This window comes from Amblyomma mixtum, chromosome 1 (assembly GCF_055824585.1).
Source record: "Amblyomma mixtum isolate Tamu chromosome 1, ASM5582458v1, whole genome shotgun sequence".
In the NCBI taxonomy this organism is placed as follows: domain Eukaryota; kingdom Metazoa; phylum Arthropoda; class Arachnida; order Ixodida; family Ixodidae; genus Amblyomma; species Amblyomma mixtum.
The window spans coordinates 28,249,467-28,272,827 of NC_143012.1; the positions used below are offsets into that span (position 1 = coordinate 28,249,467).

The window sequence follows — 23,361 nt, forward strand, 5'->3', positions numbered from 1 at the left end:
AGGGGTACACAAATTAACACTCAGTGAAGTTTGCCACAAGCACCACAAGCTTTTTGGAAGGCAAACAATTTGACAACCACCTGTTTTATTCTTTTTAGCTGCTGCAGCCTCAAAAGCTCCTGTTAAATTCATGAAGGTGACTGTGCGGTGAAACTACAGAGGCTTGAAGTTTCATGCCTCTTTGTACTAGCTAAAGCCAAAAAGTTCAGTTCGCTCACTTTTCTTGCACAGCGAAAAGTGACAATATGCACAGCAAATAAAACGCGTCCCCATTTGAAGCCACAAGCCTGCATGACACAGCCCCAGTTCTACATACCTAGCATCAGGCGTCTGCCACTGCGTGCGATTGCCACGGTCTCTCTTCCGATCCTGACGATCGAGAGCGGTTGCTGCATTCTTGTCTTCACCATCACCGTTCTTCTTCTTGGGGCACGGGCAGTCCTTGGCACGGTGACCAATCTTGCCACACGAGCGGCACCCTCGGTCGTTGGGTGGGTCTCCATCAGTCAGCTGCTGCCGGTCGAAGAAGTACTCCTGAAAAGAGGGCAAACAATATGGACAAATGGAAAGCATAAAATGTACTGCCAAGGAAAAAAAACAAAGGACAAAGTCCAAGTCAATATAATTAGAACACATCTGACCCTCCTAAGTTTGGGAGAGTCAAGGACTTCAGTTCCTCCCGCCTTCCTGAAGTTAGGGGCCCCGAAGAAAGACGAGCCATGCTGCAGGGTTCAGTAGCAGACCCCTTGGGCTGTATACTTTTGACAAAGACTGTAGATGCTAGTGAACTGTGCCTAATGCGAACTAGAAAAATGTATTTAAAAGCAGTCCCGCTTAATGTACAAGACACCAGAAGCTGTGAGAAAAAGCAAACCCACTGCAAGATTTTCTGACGTAAGCCATCAACATGCCAGGATGCATTTAGCAAAGATTTATACAACAAAAGCTTATTCATTCAAATTCCACAGGGATGCCAATGCAGTTCAAATTAACCGGAACAAATGAAAGTGAACAACTGTGATCAAGAAGCAGTCGAGTAGTAAGATTACCCTATTTGATTGTTCTAAAATAATCAGTCATCACCTGTTGCTTTTCTTTCTGGAAGACAATGGCCAACACCTTAATTCTGTTCGGCCACGTTTATTAGAGGACTTGCCGATGATTGGTGCAGTGACAATGTCTTGAGTGTTCTGCCCTGCGCGAGCCAATCGCTTCATCTTCCTTGGGTGCACTAAGGCTGCGGCACTACAGCCCGAACTTACTGGAAGGCCTCCTCTTCACCTTCTAAGTTCAAGAAACGGGCAGTGTTCAGAGCGTTCCAACTTGCTTGTCGGAGCCGTGAATGCACGTGACCGTCTGTGAACATGGTCCTAAGGCTAAAAAATCGAGGAGCACGCGACTGTCCCAGTGACTGCCGCCTTTTGGCCAAAACGGCAGCGCAACCTCTGCAACCTCCACGAGTGGCAGAGGTTGCATGACCATTTAGGTCGAAAAACAAAAGTCACCAGGACGGTCGCACGAACACTGCCCGATTTCCTAGCCTTCCGACCCTGAGTCGCAAACTGCCAAACCAATGAGTTTACTTTTTGGTGATACAGTTAAGCCTGGATGTAATGAACCTCCATGGAGCGAATTCCTCGATATTACGAAGTTTCTTAATTCTCCAACACCTCGTAGTTGAAACCTCCATGTAACAAAGGTGTTGCGGCGGTTGACCTTGATACAACGAAGTGGCTACGCCATGTATATGTTAGCTAGTGCTGAGTTACTTGACATTTGGCAGAACCATGCGAAAGTTTCATGATGACAAAGCACGAACTGACATAAGAGGAACGCCGATCGCAACGGGTGACCTAGATGACACAACGCGCCATGCTCCAGCGCTGTCGGCGCATCTCCGGCTCTTTCTCTTTTGGAACGTCATACCATGTGGCATTACAACAGTTCATGCTCAAATGCAGCGAAAAATAATAGGGCGTAGCAAAAAAAGAAATGAAACAGCAGTGCACGGCCATCGACACCGTGCGGTTGCTTGCATGATTCCAGTGCCAATAGTGGCGCGTGTCGGGAGCAGGGACGGTGGTGAGCGCCGCCGACGCAAGGTGAGGAGTTCGTTTCCTGGGTCAACAGCGAAGGGAAGCAAGACCTCGCCTCCACTATCCGAGGCGACCGAGAACCCACATCCGCAGCCGCGCTATCACGAAACACATTTCCACGTTTATGACATCAAGTAACGCTGTTTTCTGTAAGCATATTCAAGGTGATTTCACCTACCATCTATTTATCTAATGGAAAAAGAAAGAAACTTTCTAAGACGCACTTAATGTTTGTAAACAGTTTCATGACCGGTGGCTATGCCACGCCTTTTCATCTCTTTTTCTTTTACCGGTTTTTTCTAGTTTATCACAGTTTTGTCATTCTTTCAAGTTTGCGCATGCGTGTCTTTGCTCGAGCAGGGATGTGCCTTTCGTTTATCGATTTCATTCAGTTGTAAGTTGTAGCCCCATGCTGTCCTCATCTTTCTGTGTCCTGTTTTAAATGCTACGTTTGTTCGTTCAGATTTCACCTACATTTATTTCTTAATTTGGTTTCCGTTCTGCAGTGTCGTTTTGACTCTTCTCGCGAAAACTTTATGTAACGAAAACCTCGATGTAACGAAAAATCTCGGACTTCTTACAATTCTGTTTTAACCACGTTTAACTGTATTCCGTTTCGATAATGCACTGGCAAAAATTTCATACACATCTTCAATCTCCAGTTGAAGCGTTTTGGCACAATAATTACCGCAGACGGATGACATTTCTAAATCAATACAGCGTGGCACATCGCGTAGTTTGACTGTTATGGCCGCAACTGATCGCATGTAATATGAGGTGAAGGGCGCCGGGAAATAAAGAGAAAAACAAACAGCACACATACATAGCGCACAACCACGTGGTTTTGGAATCGGAATGCCGGAGATGCAGCGACATGCCTGATTTTCTATATTCCACCTGTGGTCACATCCTTCATCGCTCAACAACAAAAGTTAACACAGCACGCTACTGAAACCTTCGAGATCAATGTTAACAAGCAAGCCTAGTACAAATCTCGGAGGCCATGCTTAATTTCCGGCACCATGCTGCCGCTAACACAGAGAGAGCCCCCATCCTCGTTTATCCAGCCTCGCGAAAATTTTACCCTTTCCACATCTCCTCCACAGCCTCGGGGGAGCATTGCCATGTGCCCATGTCGCCCAAGTGCGGCAGCACACAGTTCGAATTATCGGTGGCACAACACATGCAAGTTCGAATTATTGGTGGCACAACACATGCAAGTTCAAATTAACCGGCTATATATTACATAGACTCCAATAAAGAATGGTTGGACCAAGTCGTGCAGTTCGAATTACCCAGAAATTCGAATTAATGAGGTTTGAATTAGTGAGATTTCAATGTACAAGAGAAAATATGCTCCAGCATATCAGTGACACAACAAATCCAATAGCTTACCATAGCCGTCGAATATTCCGGAGGAAATTTGCGTACAGGTGTTCCAAACAGGGCCCGTCCTTTGATGAAGGCCTTCATAATGTAGGTGTTCACTGCAGGGAGTGAGCAGAATAAGCAAGTGAACTAATGAGAAAGACACAAAGTACTGAGGTAAGCAGCACTTTAGAGCGCACCACACATCCCCGTTTGCAATTCTCTTTGCCACAGTGACCACTGCAAGCCAACTCCGCAGCCTACCACCAACGCACCCTCTCAAGTGAGCACAGCACGGTCACCCTCACACATTTTTTCACAACGGCGTCACAAAAAACAAAATGAGGAGCAAGCAAAAGCAAAAGAAAACAATTGCAGCCTCTTACCACGCTTGTGTAACATGATAATCTGTAGCAGCAGTTTGCAGGCTTCCATGGCACACAGCAAGAGTAGAACTGACATAAGTGCCATTCTCAGCTGGTTTTATTTTACTTCACTGGCTCCAGAAAATTCCATGATGTCAGGTTGTGGTGAGATAATATGCGCGACCATTCAAATCATGCCTTGTGCGAATGGCGCAAGCACTAGTTCACAACGCTGCTTATAGAGGGCGCCACAAATCTACAAGCGCTAGTCCGCACCGCTGCACAGAAAGAATGTCACAGATCCGTGACGCAGTAAGTGCAGCATTGCTCCACTTTCCTTCTCACATTGCTTCGTATTACACCGCTAACACTAAAGCCGCAGAATAGAGAAATGTGCCTTCAACCGCTGAAGAAACGCAGGCTAGGCATGGCTGAAGGACTAAATCTGCATTAGAAAGCTACACAAATCTGCTCTTCTGCGAAGGAACAAACTTGCAACAAAGAATGCAGAAACTTACTCTTTCGAGACACTCCACTGCCCAGGTTATGGTCCAGGTCGAAGGGATCTGTAAATAAAAGCCACATATCACAGCCTTGTTTCTAGTCGACACACATGCACATGAAGTTACTACTGTTGCAAGCAGATATCAAAATGAACTAATAAAATGTTATGAATGCCACACGGATGCCCGTAACAACCTTTGTTATTGTTAGCTATATCCCTTGCCGATTCAAATAAGTTACCAAATTACCAAAATGAAACTTCACGGCAGTAGTGCCCCTTCTAATCGTGGAGTGAATGATGAAGCTTCCAACTACCATTGGAAACTGTAGTGGAGCACCATAGAGCTTTGGTCAGGTTGAACGCCATTTGGAGTCACAAATGTAGGCTCGTTACAGTATTCAATAAATGCACTTATTCGGTTGAATATCAAAGTATTCAGTAATCGATTCTATCTGAATGTTTGGTACTCGAAATCTCGAAGTATTCGTCTTGAGCGAACGACGTGTCTCGAACTCTTGCTGCGTGTGGCTTCGGTTCAGCACACCTCTTCCGGGATGGCAACCCGGCACGCACGCAACTAAAGCCTCGACTCCGCTCCGCATGCTCGCGTTTCCCAAATTGGTACCTGCCAGGAGTCTGTGGCTGCGCTACCCACCATGCACAGCCGCTGTAACTGGAACGGAGGCATGCATCAATAGAGAGATTTAGCATAGCGCGATTCGTTCCCGTGCACAGCCTGTGTGCACGCATTGACTGGTCCCGACAGGGCAGGCGAGCAAACAGCTGACCGGCACCTGGCGCCTTGTGGCGTCCTCAGCATGATCTGCTCATACGCAGTAGTTGTGTTGCACAATGCTAAATCTCTCTAATCGGCTGATGTGCAAATCCCTCGACTTCCACAGAATAAGTCTGAACTGACAGCAGCTGCCGCGGGCGCTCTTTACCCATATATGCGCTGGCACAGTGAATGCAAGAACAAGATACAAGGACAGGAACACTTCCAAGAACTTTTGAGCAAGTCCCTGATTAAAGCGCTCACAATTAGGGCTATCTTGGTCACACAAACACAATTATTTAATCCCAGCACCAATTGGCACTCATCATACACACAACTTGAACAGCACTGCCTCTGGTTGGTAAGAGCCCGAAGAAGCTCTTTGTTACTACTAGAGGTTGGAGTTCTTCGTATAAATGAAAAAAGAACCGATAAACGTATGCTGAATTCAAATTCTGAAATTCAGTTCTAACGGAAAAGGTGGTATCTTTCAGATGTCTGCCATAACTTGGTGGCTACTGAGTCCAAGTTACAGTCGGTCGCAAGACAGGATCTTTGAAGTGTGTAAGCTAGAAGTGCGGTGAGACAACGGGATCACTGAATTAAGTGCTACAGTTGTACGTTTTGAGACATCAGTTCGTTACTTTAGATGAATGCTGGGCGTACACCGAAAGGCTCCATTACTTGGACAAGCTCCATCTACTTGTGTAGCACATTCTGCTCACAGACTGTAATCACCTTGTCGGAGGCTTTACTTAGTTAAGGGAGGAGAAATTCGAGGCCCGTGTACTGTGCGATGTCAGTGTACGTTAAAGAACCCCAGGTGGTCGAAATTTCCGGAGCCCTCCACTACGGCGTCTCTCATAGCCTCAGTCGCTTTGGGACGTTAAACCCCATAAAACCAACCAACTACTTAGTTAAGGAGCAATTTCACGGAGTGTATGGACGCTAACGACTGTAACCCTAACAAGCCACCGTCAGCTGGAAACCCTGCACAAGCGTCACCAGAGAGTTTGAAGTCCTGACTTCCGCGACCATTCAGCTGCACTTCCATCACTTCCATCATCATGCGGACTGTGTGTTCTGTGGAGCTGTGTTTTAATTTCTGTTTTGTGTTTTTATTTTTTCCAATCTGGAACCTCGTCTTTGTGCACTGCTCGCTGTTTTCAGAGTTTGTTCCGTGACTGAAGGAGTCAGCAGTGTGTTGCAAACAACCAATAAACTTTTATTTATCACAACCAGACAAATCTATTCGTACACGAAGATGACTCGACACGAAGGCCCAGTTCTCCTTGCCTACGCAAGGCAATTGTGTGCGTGAGTTGCTACAGATATGAAGCCTCCGGTCAGCATCACTTCTCTGATGAGCCCCAGAACTCACCTTCAATGGCAATGCACTGCGACGTCCACATTTTCTGCAGCCTTGTCACAGGCGCCCTCTGACGGATGCTCACAACGTGCTCCTGGAAGTTGAACTGCTCGGTGTAGAACTTGAGCATGCCTAGCCACAGCTCTCCGACCGACTCATTGTTTTGGCCAAACTCGCTCCACACGTCTTGCTGCAGGGTGGGGACAAACAGAGCAACAGTATGAAATTTTCCTCAGTAATATGCACCAGCTGAGACTGGCACTCCTTAAGACTGCATCGTAGTAGACCAATGTATCGAGCAGTGAGAGGCTGTTATGAAAAACGCACAACAACACAGCTCACCATTTTGTCTCAAACAAATCGAGCAACTTATACCCGTGCCACACGCTCACAAGAAATGGCAGTAAATGCTTAAGGCCTTAAGTTTGTTAATGCCATTATTTTCGGAGTTGGTGCTACACGTCCACATTTAATGCCATTATCGAAAGTGACGATGACGGTAACGCTTGAAAGGTAGTCAAAAGTTTCATCTGAATATAAACATTGCTGATGAGCCCAATTTATGGGGAATGTTGTTCAAATGTAATATAAAAACGATTTTCCAGAAAATACGGCTGTTCCTGCTTTACTAGTCGAAAAAGTAGCCATAAACTCGCATGTCAGCACCCAAGTCGAGAGTACCTGTCAATAAGGCTGGTTAAAATGGCGCTCTTCGCATCGAAAATGCAGCAGAGAAGCCTCATCTGACTGAAAGTTAAGCGAGTTGCGCCGCTGTCCCGTCGATTTCGTCCTCTTTCTCTTAATTAGGTGCGCAGTCTCTCAAGTAACCTCACCTGTTCAGGCTGCTTCGCAGCGAAAGGTATCGCGACACCTACTGAACAAGTTGGTTGACGACACAGTTCAGTTCACATTAAGTTCAACAAAGGTGGTGCAGCAAGAAGTGCGCCATGGTGGCCAGGCAACTTGTAGAGAGGGCATCATTAGTGCTGCGAGCTGCGCCGGTCATTGAAATAATTTGTCGTAAAGGCTTGCTTGCAACGGAACGGAACGGGACATAGTCGTGATGCCGCTTTCCAGATTTCCTACTGGTTAGGAAGTTGTTACTAACAAAGCTGCATGCTTTTCTGAGAGTGGAATGGGAACAAGAGTACGCATTGCACGGGCGAATGAGTTGTGGTGAACTCAGTAGGTCGCGAATGGCAGTAAGGCTAATGTCATTAAATTTATGCGTGTGGGCAGTAAGCACTAAATGGCATTAAATCTATCCGTGTGGCACGGGTATTACACTAACACTGATCTTATATCAACTATCAACTTTCATTCAAGTTCTGAGGCAACATTTCCTGCAGTCACTGTGCTTGTAACTGTCTGTTGGCGCACACAAAACAAGAAATACGTACCGGCTATTCTTAGTCACCGACTGGAAAAGCGGAGAATCAGCAAAATGCATGCAAGGTAAAGCAGGACTCATCACTCACCAGACGGTCAATGTCATCAAAAAACCAGGCATTCCAGCCTTCAATGATCACCTCCGGCTTGGTTTCCCCCTCTGGGAAGAGCTGCAATGAACGAGAACAAATGTCACTGCAAAGTTACCAAGGTATGATACACACTTGGTCCATCTGGAGTTTAATGCCTGTCTTGATGCAAGTATATTCATTCAGAAAGACTAAGTTGGCTGAAAGATGAAAAGGAAAACGCCAAGACAGCATGCCCAACATGAGGGTTCGTTCATGAGAAAAGAAATTCATCTCTGTATGTACAGAACTTAATCCTATTCTGCACAAGCCATGGGGTAGTAAACGAAACAACGCTACACTAGAACGTCACAAAGATAACTTCAATGGCAAGACACATAAAAATCACAAGAGCTGATTAAAGCTGATTCTACATTTCTTTCAACATGTAAAGCAAACATTCAAGTGCATATCACAAATGCAGAAGAAAAAAATTATTATTAAACCTAGTTTTCCTGCAACTGCGGAGGCTCTACAAGCATACAAGTACGCAAAATCAGAGTATGCGGGCGGTGTAAAAATGGCACCGCGCCCACTGTAGCAAAGGCATGCGCAATAATACCTCCTGGAGCACTGGGATGACTGGGGGCTTGCACTGCTGGAGGTAGTGGAGCGTCATGAGGATGTACGCGTACGAGGACAGGCTCCCTCGAGATGCATCGCCAATGTCACACGTCTGAAAATTTTGTCAGGCCATGTAAGTCAACATATCCAAAGCAGGACTGTACAGGGGAGAACCGTTCAAAGATGGAAAAAAAACAAAGACACAAGCACAAGAACAACATACTATACACTCTTCACGACAATTAAACAGGACTACTCGATGCCTTTGAATATTTCTGAAGTCTGTTGTTTTCTTTAATTAGACTAAAAAAAAAAAGTTTCAATTAAAGCGAGAAGCTAGCAGTAATGAAAATTAGCTGCTAACTGTCAAGAGTGCCAGGATTCGTGTCTTTCCCAAGTCGTTACATCAGCAAGAATGCTGAAAGCAGCACAGGCTAAGACAGCAAATAACAAAAGACAGGCCAATACCAATGATTTTAGTGGCTTGTCTGAAATAAAGTTGAAATATGAGGCTTTAACCACAAGGATAAAAAGATATTTGCTTTACTCTAATAGCATTCAATTTTATCACACACCTAGTGCTTGTGTCGAGAGAAGATTAACATAACTAACCACACAGCTGCAGTTTGAAAAGTACTTTGCAACAGAGGGTCATTCCAAGCTCCACACGCACGCAGAGTACTACAACACAAAATTACTGCCAAGTAAGTACAGGTGCTCTACATAAAACACATAAGGTTCAAGTCTCTTGCCCTAACCATTCCCGATCTATAATTATCGACGCTATCTGTAACTCTTGCACATTATGTTCTAAAATAGCAGCTCCTACGGCATGAATCTGACAGCTCTAAATAGACAACAGCAGCCCTACCTTTGCAAAGTGCTTGAACGTGTAGCCAAGCACTCGCACCCTATGGTCGATTTCACTGTACGCTTTTAGAAGCCTTGTGTTGTGCTGCGCCTGCAATTAAGAAAAAGAAGTTAAAGACAAGGCAAGGAAGTGAAAGTCCATCACATACACTTCTGAGTGCTTTCACATACAGAAAAAAAAAGTCCAAGCCTGGTTTTCTGCACGCAGACCCAAGTCCCTCAAACAATCCAAGTAATCAGAATAGAGCACATTTCAGCACCAAATGCAATGCCTTGCAATGTCACCTGGCAACATAGACACCAAGTTTTAAAGACATTACTATACATGGATCACCATAATGATATTCATCAGTGACCACTAAATAATTTATAACTGAATTTATTCTCTCACCTGTCTTGGTTTCATTTTCAAGAGCTGTGCAATGGCTCTGATGTCAAGAGTCCATATAGGTCACATGAAGTATGAAAAAAATTACGTTATAATTAGGGGTGTGCGAATATCAAATTTTTCGAATACGAATCGAATACGAATACTTGATTTCGAATATCGAATCGAATATCGAGTAATCAAGGAAAGACGCATTTAACCACTACAAAACATTTATTTGAGCACCCACGAACATCACAGTTCAACTATCGATGATTAAATGAACACAAAAGGTGTGTGTGGCTGCACAAAAAGTATCAAAGTCTCGAACATTATTCTTAGAAGAGTGGAAACATCAGAGAGGATGGCTAGTTCACATCATTGATTAAGGCTAGCTTGCCTTCAGCAGAAAAGCGCGTTGCTGGGATGAACATAAAAGAATGTCGTGAAGGAAAACCCGCTGCTCCACATGGTCAGGCAGAAGTAGTTCCCTTCTAGCTGAAACGACTCCTCCAGCCACAGAAAATGCCCTCTCACTTGGCACTGACCTGGCACGTATTGTGAGGTACTTCGTGCACAGCTCTGACTATAGCAGCTTCGCAGGTATAGCCACAAAAAAACTCACCAGCGCAGTCAGCTACGGCATGGCCCATGGAGGAAGGAAAAATTCGAAGGAAACATTTTCCTTCATCCATGCGCATTGCTCTGGGCGCCGCCATGTTGTTATGTCTCTGTCGATAGGGCTTGCGGACCGAAATGAACGCCGGTGCTGACAATGAATATTCGGCTAGATACGAATATTCGCGTCGTGTCGAATATTCGAAAGAACACGAATACTTGGATTTCGAATCGAATACGAATACTAAAAATATAATATTCGAAACATATTCGAAAATTTCGAATATTCGCACACCCCTAGTTATAATCACCGGTTCTCCACTAGTGTTCGTGCTCTTGAGGCAGGCTGGCTTTAGCGCTGTAATGAATTAAAATGCTGAAACAGTGACTGTATTGGAGTTTTTCACATGCTTCACATGATCTATACGGACCTTTGATGTCACAGCCACCGTTCAGTTGTTAAAACCAAAACCAGAACTGCAGAAAAAATAAATTGGACTATAAACTATGCAGTGGTCGTAGGTGAATACCCCATTGTGATGCATGTATAGTGATGTCTTATGCATCATTACAACGATGAAAACCCACAACGAACAAAGCAAAAAGAAAAATAAATACATCACACACAGAAAGATATTCATTATATCAATCCAAACAGCAACAAAGTTAGTCGGGTGTCATGTCAAGGAAGATCATCTAGGCTCAAAAAATGGTAGCATGCTTACATAGCTCAACACTACTGAGCCAAGCAACTATCAATCACAGCAATGTATAGCATCAAGGGGGCAATGGCCAGGCTTGAATGTAATTACACGCACATTAATAACAGATCCATCTCTAGCAAGCCCCTCTATGTGACCCACTCAGGTGTGTACCTCATTCAACCCACTGGTGCTTACAGAAATGTGAATATCAGTACGCCACCAAAACACAGAAGGCTCAACCCAACCTTACAGATTAATGTATTCAGGGGAAATCCCAAAGATAGAATAGGATGGAGTGGATAAACGCTACTGTCGTAATCCCATCAACGACAACACAGAACCTGCCACGGCGGTTGAATTTCTTTGGAGGAGAAATTCCAGAGGCCCGTGTACTGTGCGATGTCAGTGCACGTGAAAGAACCCCAGGTGGTTGAAATTTCCGGAGCCCTCCACTACGGCGTCTCTCATAGCCTTAGTCGCTTTGGGACGTTAAGCCCCGTAAACCAAACCAAACCAGAACCTGCATTTCAAGAATCATATGCCACATGATGCGTACCAGTGTGTTGTACAGGCTGATGTCGCCCTCCAGGCCGCTCGGGATGTGGTAGAACTTGACAATGGGCACCTTGGCCGTGGCGATGGCAATGATCCTGTTCAGGTCTGGGTGCTTGTGCAGCTTCCGGGCCAGGGCCTTGATCATCTTGGAATGACAGAGCTCCTGCGGCCAACAAGGGCATTCGGTTCCACCCCTGTTGGAAGCGCCCTCGCAGCGCGCTTGATTCGGAGGCGAGCGCACGTTCTGACCCCTCACCTTGCCCTCCTTGCTGCTTTCAAAAGTCAGACATATGTCGAGATCACTCCGTACCAGGCCAAAGCCATTGCACGACGAGCCGTACAGGGTCAGCTGGGCATCTGCGTTACGGACGTGCAGAGAGAGCACGTGAATCCCCATGCAAGCTTCAGTTTGGCTCAAGATGATCATGCTGTATTCCCCCGCACTGCAGCAGACAGGTTGCGTCATGCCTGCTCATGCTGAACACATGCTGAACGCGCAACCGACCTCTATGAATGCGAAGCTGATGAATTTATCTCTTCTTCTTTTTTCGCCTCCTTCAACTCACAGGAGCCACATCTATTTCTAGTGGGAAGAAATCTAGCTGAGGAAAAAATTTCCTCTACATGTAGAGACGCTTGCACCAACAGATGTTATCCATTTCACAAAAGATATGCCAAGCACGTCATCACATGCATGAATAACCGGTGAGGATGTACAGCAATTGCAATTCGCTGTGACTTAGGTGAAAATGCACTTAGGTAATGAGAACAGGCCCTCTAACACACAAAAAAGATATTCACAGCGACACCTAATTCTACTCTCTGAAGGCAACGAGACAGCATTAGTAGCTGTTCATAATATTACCAGAAGCGATGTCACTTTCCGCCTGGTGATGTCATTTCCTTCCAGCCAATGGGACTGCTTTCGACCGGTGATGTCATTTCCTTCCAGCCCATAAGCGAATTTAGCTTCCTACGACACGTGTTCTTCCCAATTAGGCCTCTAATGCTTCCCAATAAAAATGTCAACCAGACTTTTCAGTGCAAGCTGGTTCTGCAGGATCGTTTGCGCCCTTCAATATCAAGTTCCGGTAATTTTCCAAACACCAAGGTTGAATCAATGAACGTCGGCTGCACCCCGCGAGGAACCTTCAAGCGTTGATAAGTACTCCTAGAAAAGGCAATAACGTCATGCTGCTTAACTCTATTGAATGAAAGGATTTCCCTTGAAAGCAAGGACAACTAAATGCACAACACCACAGCCCTAACCGTGGTTTAGTTGCTGCATATGCTTTGTGTAGCTCAAATTCTAACACTCATTATTTGGTAAAAAACAAATTGCTGTATGCCACAAAAGAACAGGCTTTGCGCCAATTAAAAATTTACTCCTGGGCACTGCAAAAACAAACTTTCTCTTTACTTTCCCTGTAATAACCAAAGAACTGGCACTAGGGCTACGTACACATGCAGGTGAGTAATGTGTGCTCGAGCTGAGTGAATGCTCTGCAGCAAGTGCTACTAAATGTCCCCACAAGACAGTTCGCAAGTGAAATCCACATTGAAAACATCAGCTAAAATTGCACTTCATACTGCCCGCTTGACAGGAGTACTGACGGCCCACCAAAAGCAGTTAGGCAGCCCAATGATAAGCACTTCAAGCCTCAGTGATCATGCACTGATCTGCAGGCACAGCACATCGATGACTGTCGGCTCCGAGATCCGAGCCCCACCTTTGTACAGCTCTCGGATGAAGGATTCCAGTTGCTGGAGCACCTCCTGACGATTTGCCTCTTCATCTGGTTTCGGGGAACACTCATCTGCAGGGAAAAATTGAACCACGCATACCCATAACTCTCTCCTAAGATGTACGACGGAAGCAAGAACGTTTTTGCACTCGCCATTGAGCAGGGCTGCATAATATCAAACAATGCGCCGAAAGACGGGCTCGTGGAATGGCAGTAAAAAAAAATGCAAAGAAAAAATCCAGTGAATTTTCTGCCCGCACACAGCCGATGCCACAACCGCTAGTAGCGCGAGGCACACAGCAAGAAATAAGTGGGAAGTGCAGACAATGCACTTCCCATGCTCTCTGTCATCTGGATGTTTGTTTTTCGATGTTAAGAACATTTTTCGTGACCCTGCGAGGGTTGTATCATCAACACATTGCTGCATTAAAAAATACCTCATTCACTGAAATTTTCCTGTACCCGCACTTTGATGCAACTGCTTCATTGCAATCCTGACACTAATCTACTAGAGGTTGTCTATGAAAGTTTGCACCCTTTTGGACCCTCGTAATAGTTTGTGAAAATATACCATTCATTCCTAACCCACAACAGCTCATCTAACGAGTACCAGCGTGTCATTACACTTTATTCTGCCCTAATATAGTATTGTAATTAAGGGGGGACATGGGTCTTAAAACGTTTTTTTTATTTAGGTACCAAATGCAATGAAACTGCACAGACTTATTCAGTTTTTTCTGCTGATTTCAAATATGCAATTGGTTTATTTCTAGGCCAATTAGTTCCTGAGATATTAATATATATCATGCCATTGTCTGCTGAAACAATAGAAAAAAAATGGGCCACCAGAAATTTAATATTAATATGTGGGTAGATACTACAACGTGTGAGAAATGCAACACTGGAAGCAGTTTTCAGTTTTTTGTCCGTGTGGACAAATGGGCTTAATAGTTAGTTTCATGTGTGTCATGTGTTTTCTGGCACTGTATGTCTGGTTAACTCACTTGAAAACTAACTATTAAGCCCATTTGACCACATGGACAAAAAACTGAAAACTGCTTCCAGTGTTGCATTCCTCACACACCGTAGTATCTACCCACATATTAAAATTAAATTTCTGGTGGCCCATTTTTTTTTTGTTTGAGCAGACAATGGCATGATATATGTTAATATCTCAGGAACTAATTGGCCTAAAAATAAACAAATTGCATATTTGAAATCAGCAGAAAAAACTGAATAAGTCTGTGCAGTTTCATTACATTTGGTCTGTAAATAAAAAAAAATGTTCTAAGACCCATGTCCCCCCTTAAGAAGCGGTATTCAAGTGCAAAGCCAAGAAGATAAAATCCCAAGTATCGAGCGCACTGGATTACCTACTGCACCAGACTAGGGAGGCTGGTTCAAAGCCTCCAAAGAGGTACAGGACTGTGTATCTAAAGTCACACAAACTTCTCTTGCCTACCTGCGAACACTCTCGCCTCCTTGAAGAAATATAACTGAGCTAAAAGTAGAGGGGTGCCAAAAAAAGTAAGCAAACTCACTCATCACATCCTGACAGACGTCGTTGAGTATTTTGGTGTAATTCCTCGTCATGTCCGGCAGCTGCTTCAGTTCGGGAAGGCGCTGGTCTGGGCAGTCCTGCATTCGGAGAAAACCGTTGACCACAACCGGTTAACTTAACTGCTCAGACAGTGCTCCCTAACTAGTACACTAGCTAATAAAAAACCAGGTCAAGGATACGCACCTCATGTAAATGCCCGCTCTTCTGACAGAAGGAGCAGATAATAGGAGGCGACTGCACGACAAGAGAGAGTGACACAAAACTCAGACAGGCTGTTGCAGAAAGTTCATGCATGTGAGATACATCCTAGGAACAGTGCCCAAGTCAAAGAACGAACTCACAGAACAAGACCTGTGCTTGCCCTATGTAAGCAGTAATTAGTAAAATAATTTGGTCATTTGTGTATTTAGCAGCAGTAATTACAAAATATGCACCTTATCTGCATGTGACCAGGCAGCAGCAACTGCTTTCACTGCAAAAAGCTAATGCACTCAGTCGTCATCTGTTATCTCCAGTCCAGTGAAACTTTATCACCAAGAGTTGACCTCTAGGTAATCTTACCAGTAGTAATCACCACTCCAGCCATTTCTGATATGCCACTCCTTTTGAGAAAAGAAAAAAACTTTGCTCAGCAGTTCTTTTTTTTTTTTTTCTCTCTGCGATACTATGAATAAACCCAGTATCTAAATCAGTGGGTCTCTGTCACAACTGGATCAGGACATCTCGGGTACAATCATCGACCTCTGAGAAGCCCAAGGATGCTGAAGTATGATCAGCGTCAAATGAAACGCAAACAAAACAACTGAAACGAGAGCACAAACAAACAAAAATTTAAGAGAAAATACAGGTGTGGCGCCTATTAACACTTCCAAAAAGCAGTCGCCATGCTTTCAATTTGAAAATCAAACGTTCTAGTATTCTGGCTCCCTAGAGTAATATCAGCTAGTTTTGCAGTTCCCATTTCATTTGATGCTGACAGATTAAGTATTTTCACAACAAAGAATGAGCTAAGGAGCTAGTTGTGACCATTATTTATGCTTGATTTAATGATGTATGCCATGACACAAATACTGCACCTGTCCATGCCACTAACTCATCTATGAGCTGTGCTGCTTCCTTGCAAGTATGGACTACGATATTACTTGTACATGAAATCATCAAATTCACATGCTAGAGTACGTATACACAGTACTCTATAAGGCCCAGTCATCCAGCCAAGAGAAGTCCAAAAATTGTTTGATTTTTCGGATGTTTTCACAGTCCCTTGAGAGTCCCGAAAAAACGGTCAGCGACTGTATACACTGTACGCATATTATACGCGTGTTATACACATACTGTAAGCACATTGTATGCATATCGCAAAGTGCTCTTCACGCCTACCCAGGTGAGCTCTGATCATCATCACCATCAGCCTGACCATGACCACTGCAGGGCAAAAGCCCTCTCTCGGAGACATGTCTCTCCAATTCACCCTGTCCTTTGCCAGTTGCGGCCATCATATCCCCGCAAACTTCTTAATCTCATCTGCCCAGCTAACTTTCTGCCGCCCCTGTATACACTTGCCTTCTCTTGGAATCCACTCCATTACCCTTAAGGACCAGTGATTATCCTGATTATCCTGCCAAAGCCCATTTCTTCCTCTTGATTTCAACGAGGATGTCATTAATCCGTGTTTGTTCCCTCACCCACTCCGCCCTCTTCCAATCTCTTAATGTTACACCCATCATTTTTCCTTCCATAGCTCGCTGCATTGTCCTTAACTTAAGCTGAACCTTCCTTGTTAGTCTCCACGTTTCTGCCCCATAGGTGAGTACCGGTAAGACACATCTGTCGTATACTTTTCTTTTGAGAGATATTGGTAAACCGCCATTCATAACCTGAGAGAACCTGCCATATGCGCTCCACCCCATTGTTATTCAAGTTATTTCCATGATATGGATGGTTATCTAGGTGAATGCCTGGAAAGAATTTCTGCCTTAAATAAAAAACAATAAAGAGAGAAAGAGAAAGTGTCAGACGTCACAACTACGTATTTGCCAGCAGTCGTACAAGAGAGAAAGAGAAAGTGTCAGACGTCACAACTACGTATTTGCCAGCAGTCGTACCTTTCCGTTGGCCAGCGTCTTCTTCGAGAAGCTGTAGCTGAAGTCTTCAATGGTGCACAGGTCGAGGTCATCGAGATACCTCTGAGGTATGGGCGGCCCCGGCTTCACAAACTGCTGGGCAGCCTGTGGGGGTGGAGGTGGAGGTGATGGAGGTGGCGGTGGTGCTGGTGGAGGCGGCGGGGCATCCTGAGGCTGTGCCTCCTTCTTCCGGGAGCCTTTGGCCTTCGCGCCGGGCTCTGGTCCTAGGTCGAGATTGGCTATGACACTCGACACTTCGGCAAACGACAGCTCCGGGTCGTGCTCGTCACTGTCATGGGCTGGGCCCGACGAGCAGCTGCTGGCGTCGTCCTCATCTTCATCCTCGTCTTCATCATCGTCGGTCGCCTTCGCTCGGCCCAGATCCTCGGAGTCGTGCCGCACCTTCCCCTGCTGGAAGAAAACGCAAGACGGGATGCAGTGAATCAACCGCATCACCAAGCAACCCAGGGACAGCGGTTATCTCATCTCCCTACATGAACATGCATGCATGCATGCTTAGGTTGGTTGGTTGATGGGGTTTAACGTCCCAAAGCGACTAAGGCTATGAGAGACGCCGTAGTGGAGGGCTCCGGAAATTTCGACCCCCTGGGGTTCTTTAACGTGCACTGACATCGCACAGTACAGGGGCCTCTAGAATTTCTCCTCCAAAGAAATTCAACCGCTGCGGCTGGGTTACAGGCTTTTTGTTATGGGCATGCTTGTCAATGCTAACCGATGGTGTACAGTTTACTAGGAGCCATTTTAACATTACTAGCACTAAAAATTGTCTTCTCCGAGCAGAATATTGTCCAGTCACTTGCCCCCGCCCTGACAACTATGCAGCTATATGCTGAGGCATGAGGGTGGACATCGTACAGAGTGAAAACAAAGCACTAACACCAAAAGCAATCATTTCAGAGCGCGGCCCCACTGTCTGCAGCTTTCCAAATTCTGACACTGGGACATATTTTCTGTGCAGTTTTTGTTCCCCTGTAAGCGTGGTGTTTGTTATGACACCACAAGAGCACTAGCTAAAGAGCACCAGAAAAAAAAAAAAGAGTTGTTAAAAGTGGCTGTTACCAAACCAACAACCAACTGCAGCACTTGACACAGAAACACAAGGGAGTGAAAGAAAAATCTGATATAAAATTTCGCCTTTTTCTTTTTTTTTTCACGAAAAAAATGCCCTAAGTTATGAGCCAGGGCTTAAAGGCAACCAGGATGGTAAATGCATAAGCTTTCAGCAGGCAGTCTCTTGACCAGGACAAGCGAAGAGCTCCACACAATTTACTGCTTTTCTGAGTTAGGGGAGGGACACTATAAACAATGAACTTTTGAACCGCTTCCTCAATTTCATTAAAACTTGCGGACCTGGTTTATATCACTGCTGGGACCATCTCTGCCAAATTTCATTATTCGGATGGGGAGTTCCTTGAGCAATGAAGCGCTGAAAATAAAGTGTAGAGACTTTTCAATGTTGTGAGTCCATTTTGCTCATTTCCTGTTTCTTCAGTAAACCGTCAACTCAGGAAAATTATCCTTCCAATGTTAATTGATAATACCGGTATTGTAGCAGGCTTTCTGGAGAGAAATTTTGTTAGGAACACCACTGCGCACTCAGTCTATTTTTCGCCTCTTTTTTTTTCACATTAAAGAAATTATTTATAAAAAAAATGATGTCAAATGAAAAACCAACGCTATTCTTTATATGGCAGCAGTCTTTCAAAATACAGCAAACCTGGGCAGAATAATTCCACAGTTGTGTGCTTTGGGCGTTCCCAAGGCCACATAGCCCAGAAAACTGGGAAAACCACCCTTATTTTCCAAAACGATGGTCTTCCTAAGCAAGCATAGTCATCCTTGTCATAAAGGTTGCATAACCTGCCTCATACTTACTCTAGAATAAAAAAAATTTGGCAGAGGTGGTCCCAGTAGCGATACAAACTAGGCCAACAAGTTTCAGTGAAACTGAGCAACCGATTCAAAAGTTCACTCAGGATACTGTCCCCCTTTAAAGAGGAATCTGAACTAGTATTTTTACTGCTGGAACTCAATCTACACATTCCGAGCGTTCTTGGGAACTTCGAATTATTGCCCTGTGCGGCCTATTTCCCCAATTTAAATTGAATTAACTTCGAGCTCCCGCTTTTTTTTTTTAATTCCCCGTAGACGGTGGGAGGAGTCGACCAACCTTTCACCCAGTCCCGTGGCGGCTTGCTGCTCTGCCATCGGCGGAGTGATACGTAGTGATCGGCGAAAGAAAAGAGTCCAGGCGTACTTTTATTTCCGTGGGCCTAATTGGCAGCTATGTAGCCTCTGACTAGACCTATTTATTCGCAGAAACCTAAAAGAAACAAAACAAAAGCGAAAGCAAAGTCGCCATGCGACTGCCTGAAAGGCACTCCATGCGCTGGCCGACTCCTCCAACCGTATGCGGGGAATTACCGTAAAAACCCGCGTATAGTACGAGGTTTTTTTCCCATAATTAGCGTCCTAAATTTCCGCCTCGTACTATTTGCGGATCCAAAGATTTTCGAAGTTGCTCGAAGTTTTGGTTTCGTTTTTGCGGCGTGGCTACGGCTTGGCTTTGCTATTGGCGCATGGCTATGGCTTGGCTTCGTTACTCTCGACAAACGACGTCACGACGTCGTTTCTTTGTTGATCCGTTGGGTGCGCCGGGGGGTCGCGGTGTGCCGTGCGCCTGTTGACAACGCACGTGCTCGGATGTATGGCACGCTTCGTGAAGTGGATATTGTTTTAGGGAGCACGATGTCACGGTCTCGAAAACAGTACTCGGCTACTTTCTAGCGATTTTAGCTGAGGAGAACATCGGCTACGGTGCGGCCGGGAGGCAGTTTGGTGTCGTCGAAGGAAGCATTCGTGGATGGCCACAACAGAAAGAAGCCTTTTTCGCGTGCAGCGGAACGCGACGAAGCTTTCGCGGCCGCTTGATGGTTGTGTAAACAAACCGTTCAAGGACGCAGTCAAGCGGTCCTACGCAGAGTGGATGCGCTCAGGTGAGCCTGCAGTGACGCCAACCGGGCGGCTGAAGCGGGCTTAAGAAGTGCGGCATCTCGAACGCCCTCGATGGCACGGAAGATAAGTACATTTGGGATGATTTGTCGGACAAAGAAATGTCCGAAGAAAGCGCTACTGAAGAAGAAAGTAATTGAAGTGAAGTGCGGGATGCGATTTGAATAAATGTCTTCTATGAGCTTGTGTAACTCGTATTATACGCGGGTGAAACTTTTTTTCCCATTTCGCGTCTCTAAAACTTAGCTTCATATTATATTCGGGTTCGTATTATAGTACGCGGGTTTTTACGGTGAAAAAAAAAAGCGGGAGCTGGACGTTAATCCTATTTAATTTGGAAAATCGGCAGCACAGGGCAATAAACCGAGGTTTCTAAGAATGTTGGGAACATGCAGATCGAGTTCCCGCAGCAAAAAGACGAGTTCATATTCCTCTTCAGTGCACCTTTAATTAAGTCATTCAATGACCTGCAATAGGCTGGAGAAGCTTGGCATTTTTAGACAATTCAGGCGCTTAGCTTGCAGGCAGCCGAAAACAGAAAGGACGATGCGCACCTTGGTGCTGGCCTCTTCGCGGTCGGAGTCCGAGTCGGAGTCGGAGTTCTCCGTGTACATGGGGGGACCCGGCAGGCGGGTGAACAGGGGCCCCGTCTGCAGTTGCGGCTGCAGGAAGTAGATGGCCGAGGTGCAGAAGCAGCGCTTGATGAACAGGTACATCCGCTCGCTGGGGATGGAGCGCGCCAGGTTGCGCTTCGATGAGTACGGGTCTGTTGGGAGGAAAAAAAAACCCAGGGGTGGTTTAAGGGGGAACACTGGTCTTTGAGACGAAAAAATGACCAAAAAATGCAGTATAACAGAACACAACAAACTCGGCACAAACACGATAAAACAACAGGGGATATTCAAAATTCCGCAAGTGCGCTTTCCCACATAACTATGTTGCCCCAAACAAGATGGCCGACTTCGCTATAAAGAAACTACGTGGGCTACAGGACAGGCGCTAAAGGTGTGGATAGAATGTAAGAAGCGTATTTTGGACGAATAAAAAAAAAAAACAGTCTTTCTTGCTTTGTTTCAGCTGGAAACGCATGGTCAGCCATCTTGTTAGGGGCAACATTGTGATGCGGGAAAGCGCCCTTGCGGAATTTTGAATATCCCCTATTGTATTTACTAAATGCAGAACCACTGCGTACAAGCTGTCATTCTTTCCAAGAACGACAGCTGATTGGAATGCATTGCCTCACGAACTGGTCACCTTATCGTCAGCCGAAACATTTTTATCTGCAATCAACCCCAGCCAGTCAAATTAGGGTATTCGGTTCGATTCTGGAGTGTTGCCCTTGTCGCGTATTGTTTTGTATTTTTATGTAAAGTGCTTCTTACTCGTCTATTATTTGAGTTGCTCGGCAGAAATTTTGTTGCCTACCTGCAGGCCTTATTTTTTTTCCCTTTTTTTTGTTGTTTGCAGTTGACAAAGCACTGTGCAATTGTATCCCCACTCCTGCCTTGGCCACCAAAAGGCAGCTGGCAGTATTGAATAAACAAATCAAAAGTTTTCAAAAAGTGACATTTATGGAATCTCCAACTGTACCAATTTTTCCCTTCAAGAAATCAGCGTTTTGACCATAATATTAAATTCCGGTCATCGTGTGGGCTGAATTTATGCAGGAGCAGACAATTTACTGGCATGAAAATTTTGGACATCGGCTGTCTCAGTATGTCGATATCTCAACATCTAGGACAGATAGAGATGTCATGCTGTTTGCTAAGGGAAGCTGAAGGCACAACGTGTGCAATAACCGAGGCAGATTTGTTCAATCGCACTTCAAAAATTTTAAATTTTGCAAAGTTTATCAATGCATTACATTCCCGCCTTGAATATTCATATTCAAAGTGCAGTAAAATCCCTAACGACGGTAAAATGAAAAAATGGTTTTGATTATTGCACTTTTTACTCACCATACTATGTAGCCATGGATTAAAATTTTTTTTTATTGAGCAGTTTTTTTTTGCACCGAGGAACGAATGAATGACTAATTAAAATTAATTATCTTGGGAACCAACTCATTTATGACACAGGTAATTTCATTGTTGAAATCAGCATAAAAAACTGAGCAAGGTGGTACAGTTTCATTAGGATTGGACTAAAAATAAGGAAAATAGGTCTAAGACCAGTGTCCCCCTTAAGCTTGGGGGCTAATCATGGATTATCACGTGCTAGTACGGTTAGTACTGGTTTTGCATGGTTAATCTTGACTTTCTATGGTTTTCCTTGATTTGAACTGGCTTGCCTTAGTTTATATATCATACAATGTAAGTTTGCGTGATACTGCATCATTTTAGACTTGCATTTCAGTATAATTGGTCATTCTCTAAGTTCACAGATCCCTGGGAGTCCTCGTACCTCTCCTGGCACAGTGGTGCAGCGGTCTAGCGATGAAAAGCCGGTGACTGTACGGCTTTTCAGTCAGTATCCTCGTGCAATAGCGGCCGGGCAGACCAAAACAAGGGACATGCAGGAAAAGGCATATGCTTCCCCCAACTTCCCCACCTACCCCACTCTCCCCGTCACATGCACCGCGGCACTGTATGAGATGCAGGGACATTGTGGTGGCTGCTCCCGCTGTCGCGCTACTAATGCAGCTGCAAAATGTTTCTCCGTGTCTATCACTTAGGCTTACTGTGAATGTTTGCAAGGCAAATTCAACTGCATTTACTTTTCATTCGGGAATTCGTATTGCATTTTTCAGTCAGGTCTCCACATACAAATTGCACGAAATGAAAAACCTGCTTGCAACAGAAAATTTAAGGACTTTTCCCAATTTCGTTACGTCCAAGTTTAACTCCACACATTTCTTTCATGACAGCTCGAGTCAAAATGCACGGCAGAATGAGAGTGGCGTGCAAATGAAAGTGACGATGCAACTGATGATGAAAGTGGTGATGCAATGAAAGTGACGATGCAACTGATGATGAAAGTGGTGATGCAATGAAAGTGACGATGCAACTGATGATGAAAGTGGTGATGCAATGAAAGTGACGATGCAACTGATGATGAAAGTGGTGATGCAATGAAAGTGACGATGCAACTGATGATGAAAGTGGTGATGCAATGAAAGTGATGATGCAACTGATGATGAAAGTGGTGATGCAATGAAAGTGATGATGCAACTGATGATGAAAGTGGTGATGCAATGAAAGTGATGATGCAACTGATGATGAAAGTG

The 23,361-nt window shown here is 44.9% G+C and overlaps 1 protein-coding gene across 11 annotated transcripts in view; it reads right to left on the reverse strand.

The window, feature by feature from the left end:
- LOC149365858 (terminal uridylyltransferase 7-like) overlaps positions 1-23,361 on the reverse strand; it is a 50,369-nt gene that overhangs the window by 14,064 nt on the left and 12,944 nt on the right. For 9 of the 11 annotated variants that reach the window (XM_089546877.1, XM_089546840.1, XM_089546870.1 and 6 more), the window contains exons 12-25: positions 20,690-20,901; positions 17,085-17,513; positions 15,163-15,213; positions 14,960-15,056; positions 13,404-13,490; positions 11,930-12,030; positions 11,675-11,836; positions 9,431-9,520; positions 8,558-8,671; positions 7,957-8,037; positions 6,491-6,668; positions 4,348-4,395; positions 3,492-3,583; positions 317-534 (exon numbers count right to left, since the gene is read on the reverse strand). In XM_089546877.1, the coding sequence (XP_089403003.1) occupies positions 317-534; positions 3,492-3,583; positions 4,348-4,395; positions 6,491-6,668; positions 7,957-8,037; positions 8,558-8,671; positions 9,431-9,520; positions 11,675-11,836; positions 11,930-12,030; positions 13,404-13,490; positions 14,960-15,056; positions 15,163-15,213; positions 17,085-17,513; positions 20,690-20,901 (1,960 nt within the window). The remainder of the gene's footprint in view (positions 1-316; positions 535-3,491; positions 3,584-4,347; positions 4,396-6,490; positions 6,669-7,956; positions 8,038-8,557; positions 8,672-9,430; positions 9,521-11,674; positions 11,837-11,929; positions 12,031-13,403; positions 13,491-14,959; positions 15,057-15,162; positions 15,214-17,084; positions 17,514-20,689; positions 20,902-23,361) is intronic. The other 2 variants (XM_089546897.1, XM_089546857.1) reach the window with 1 other exon arrangement.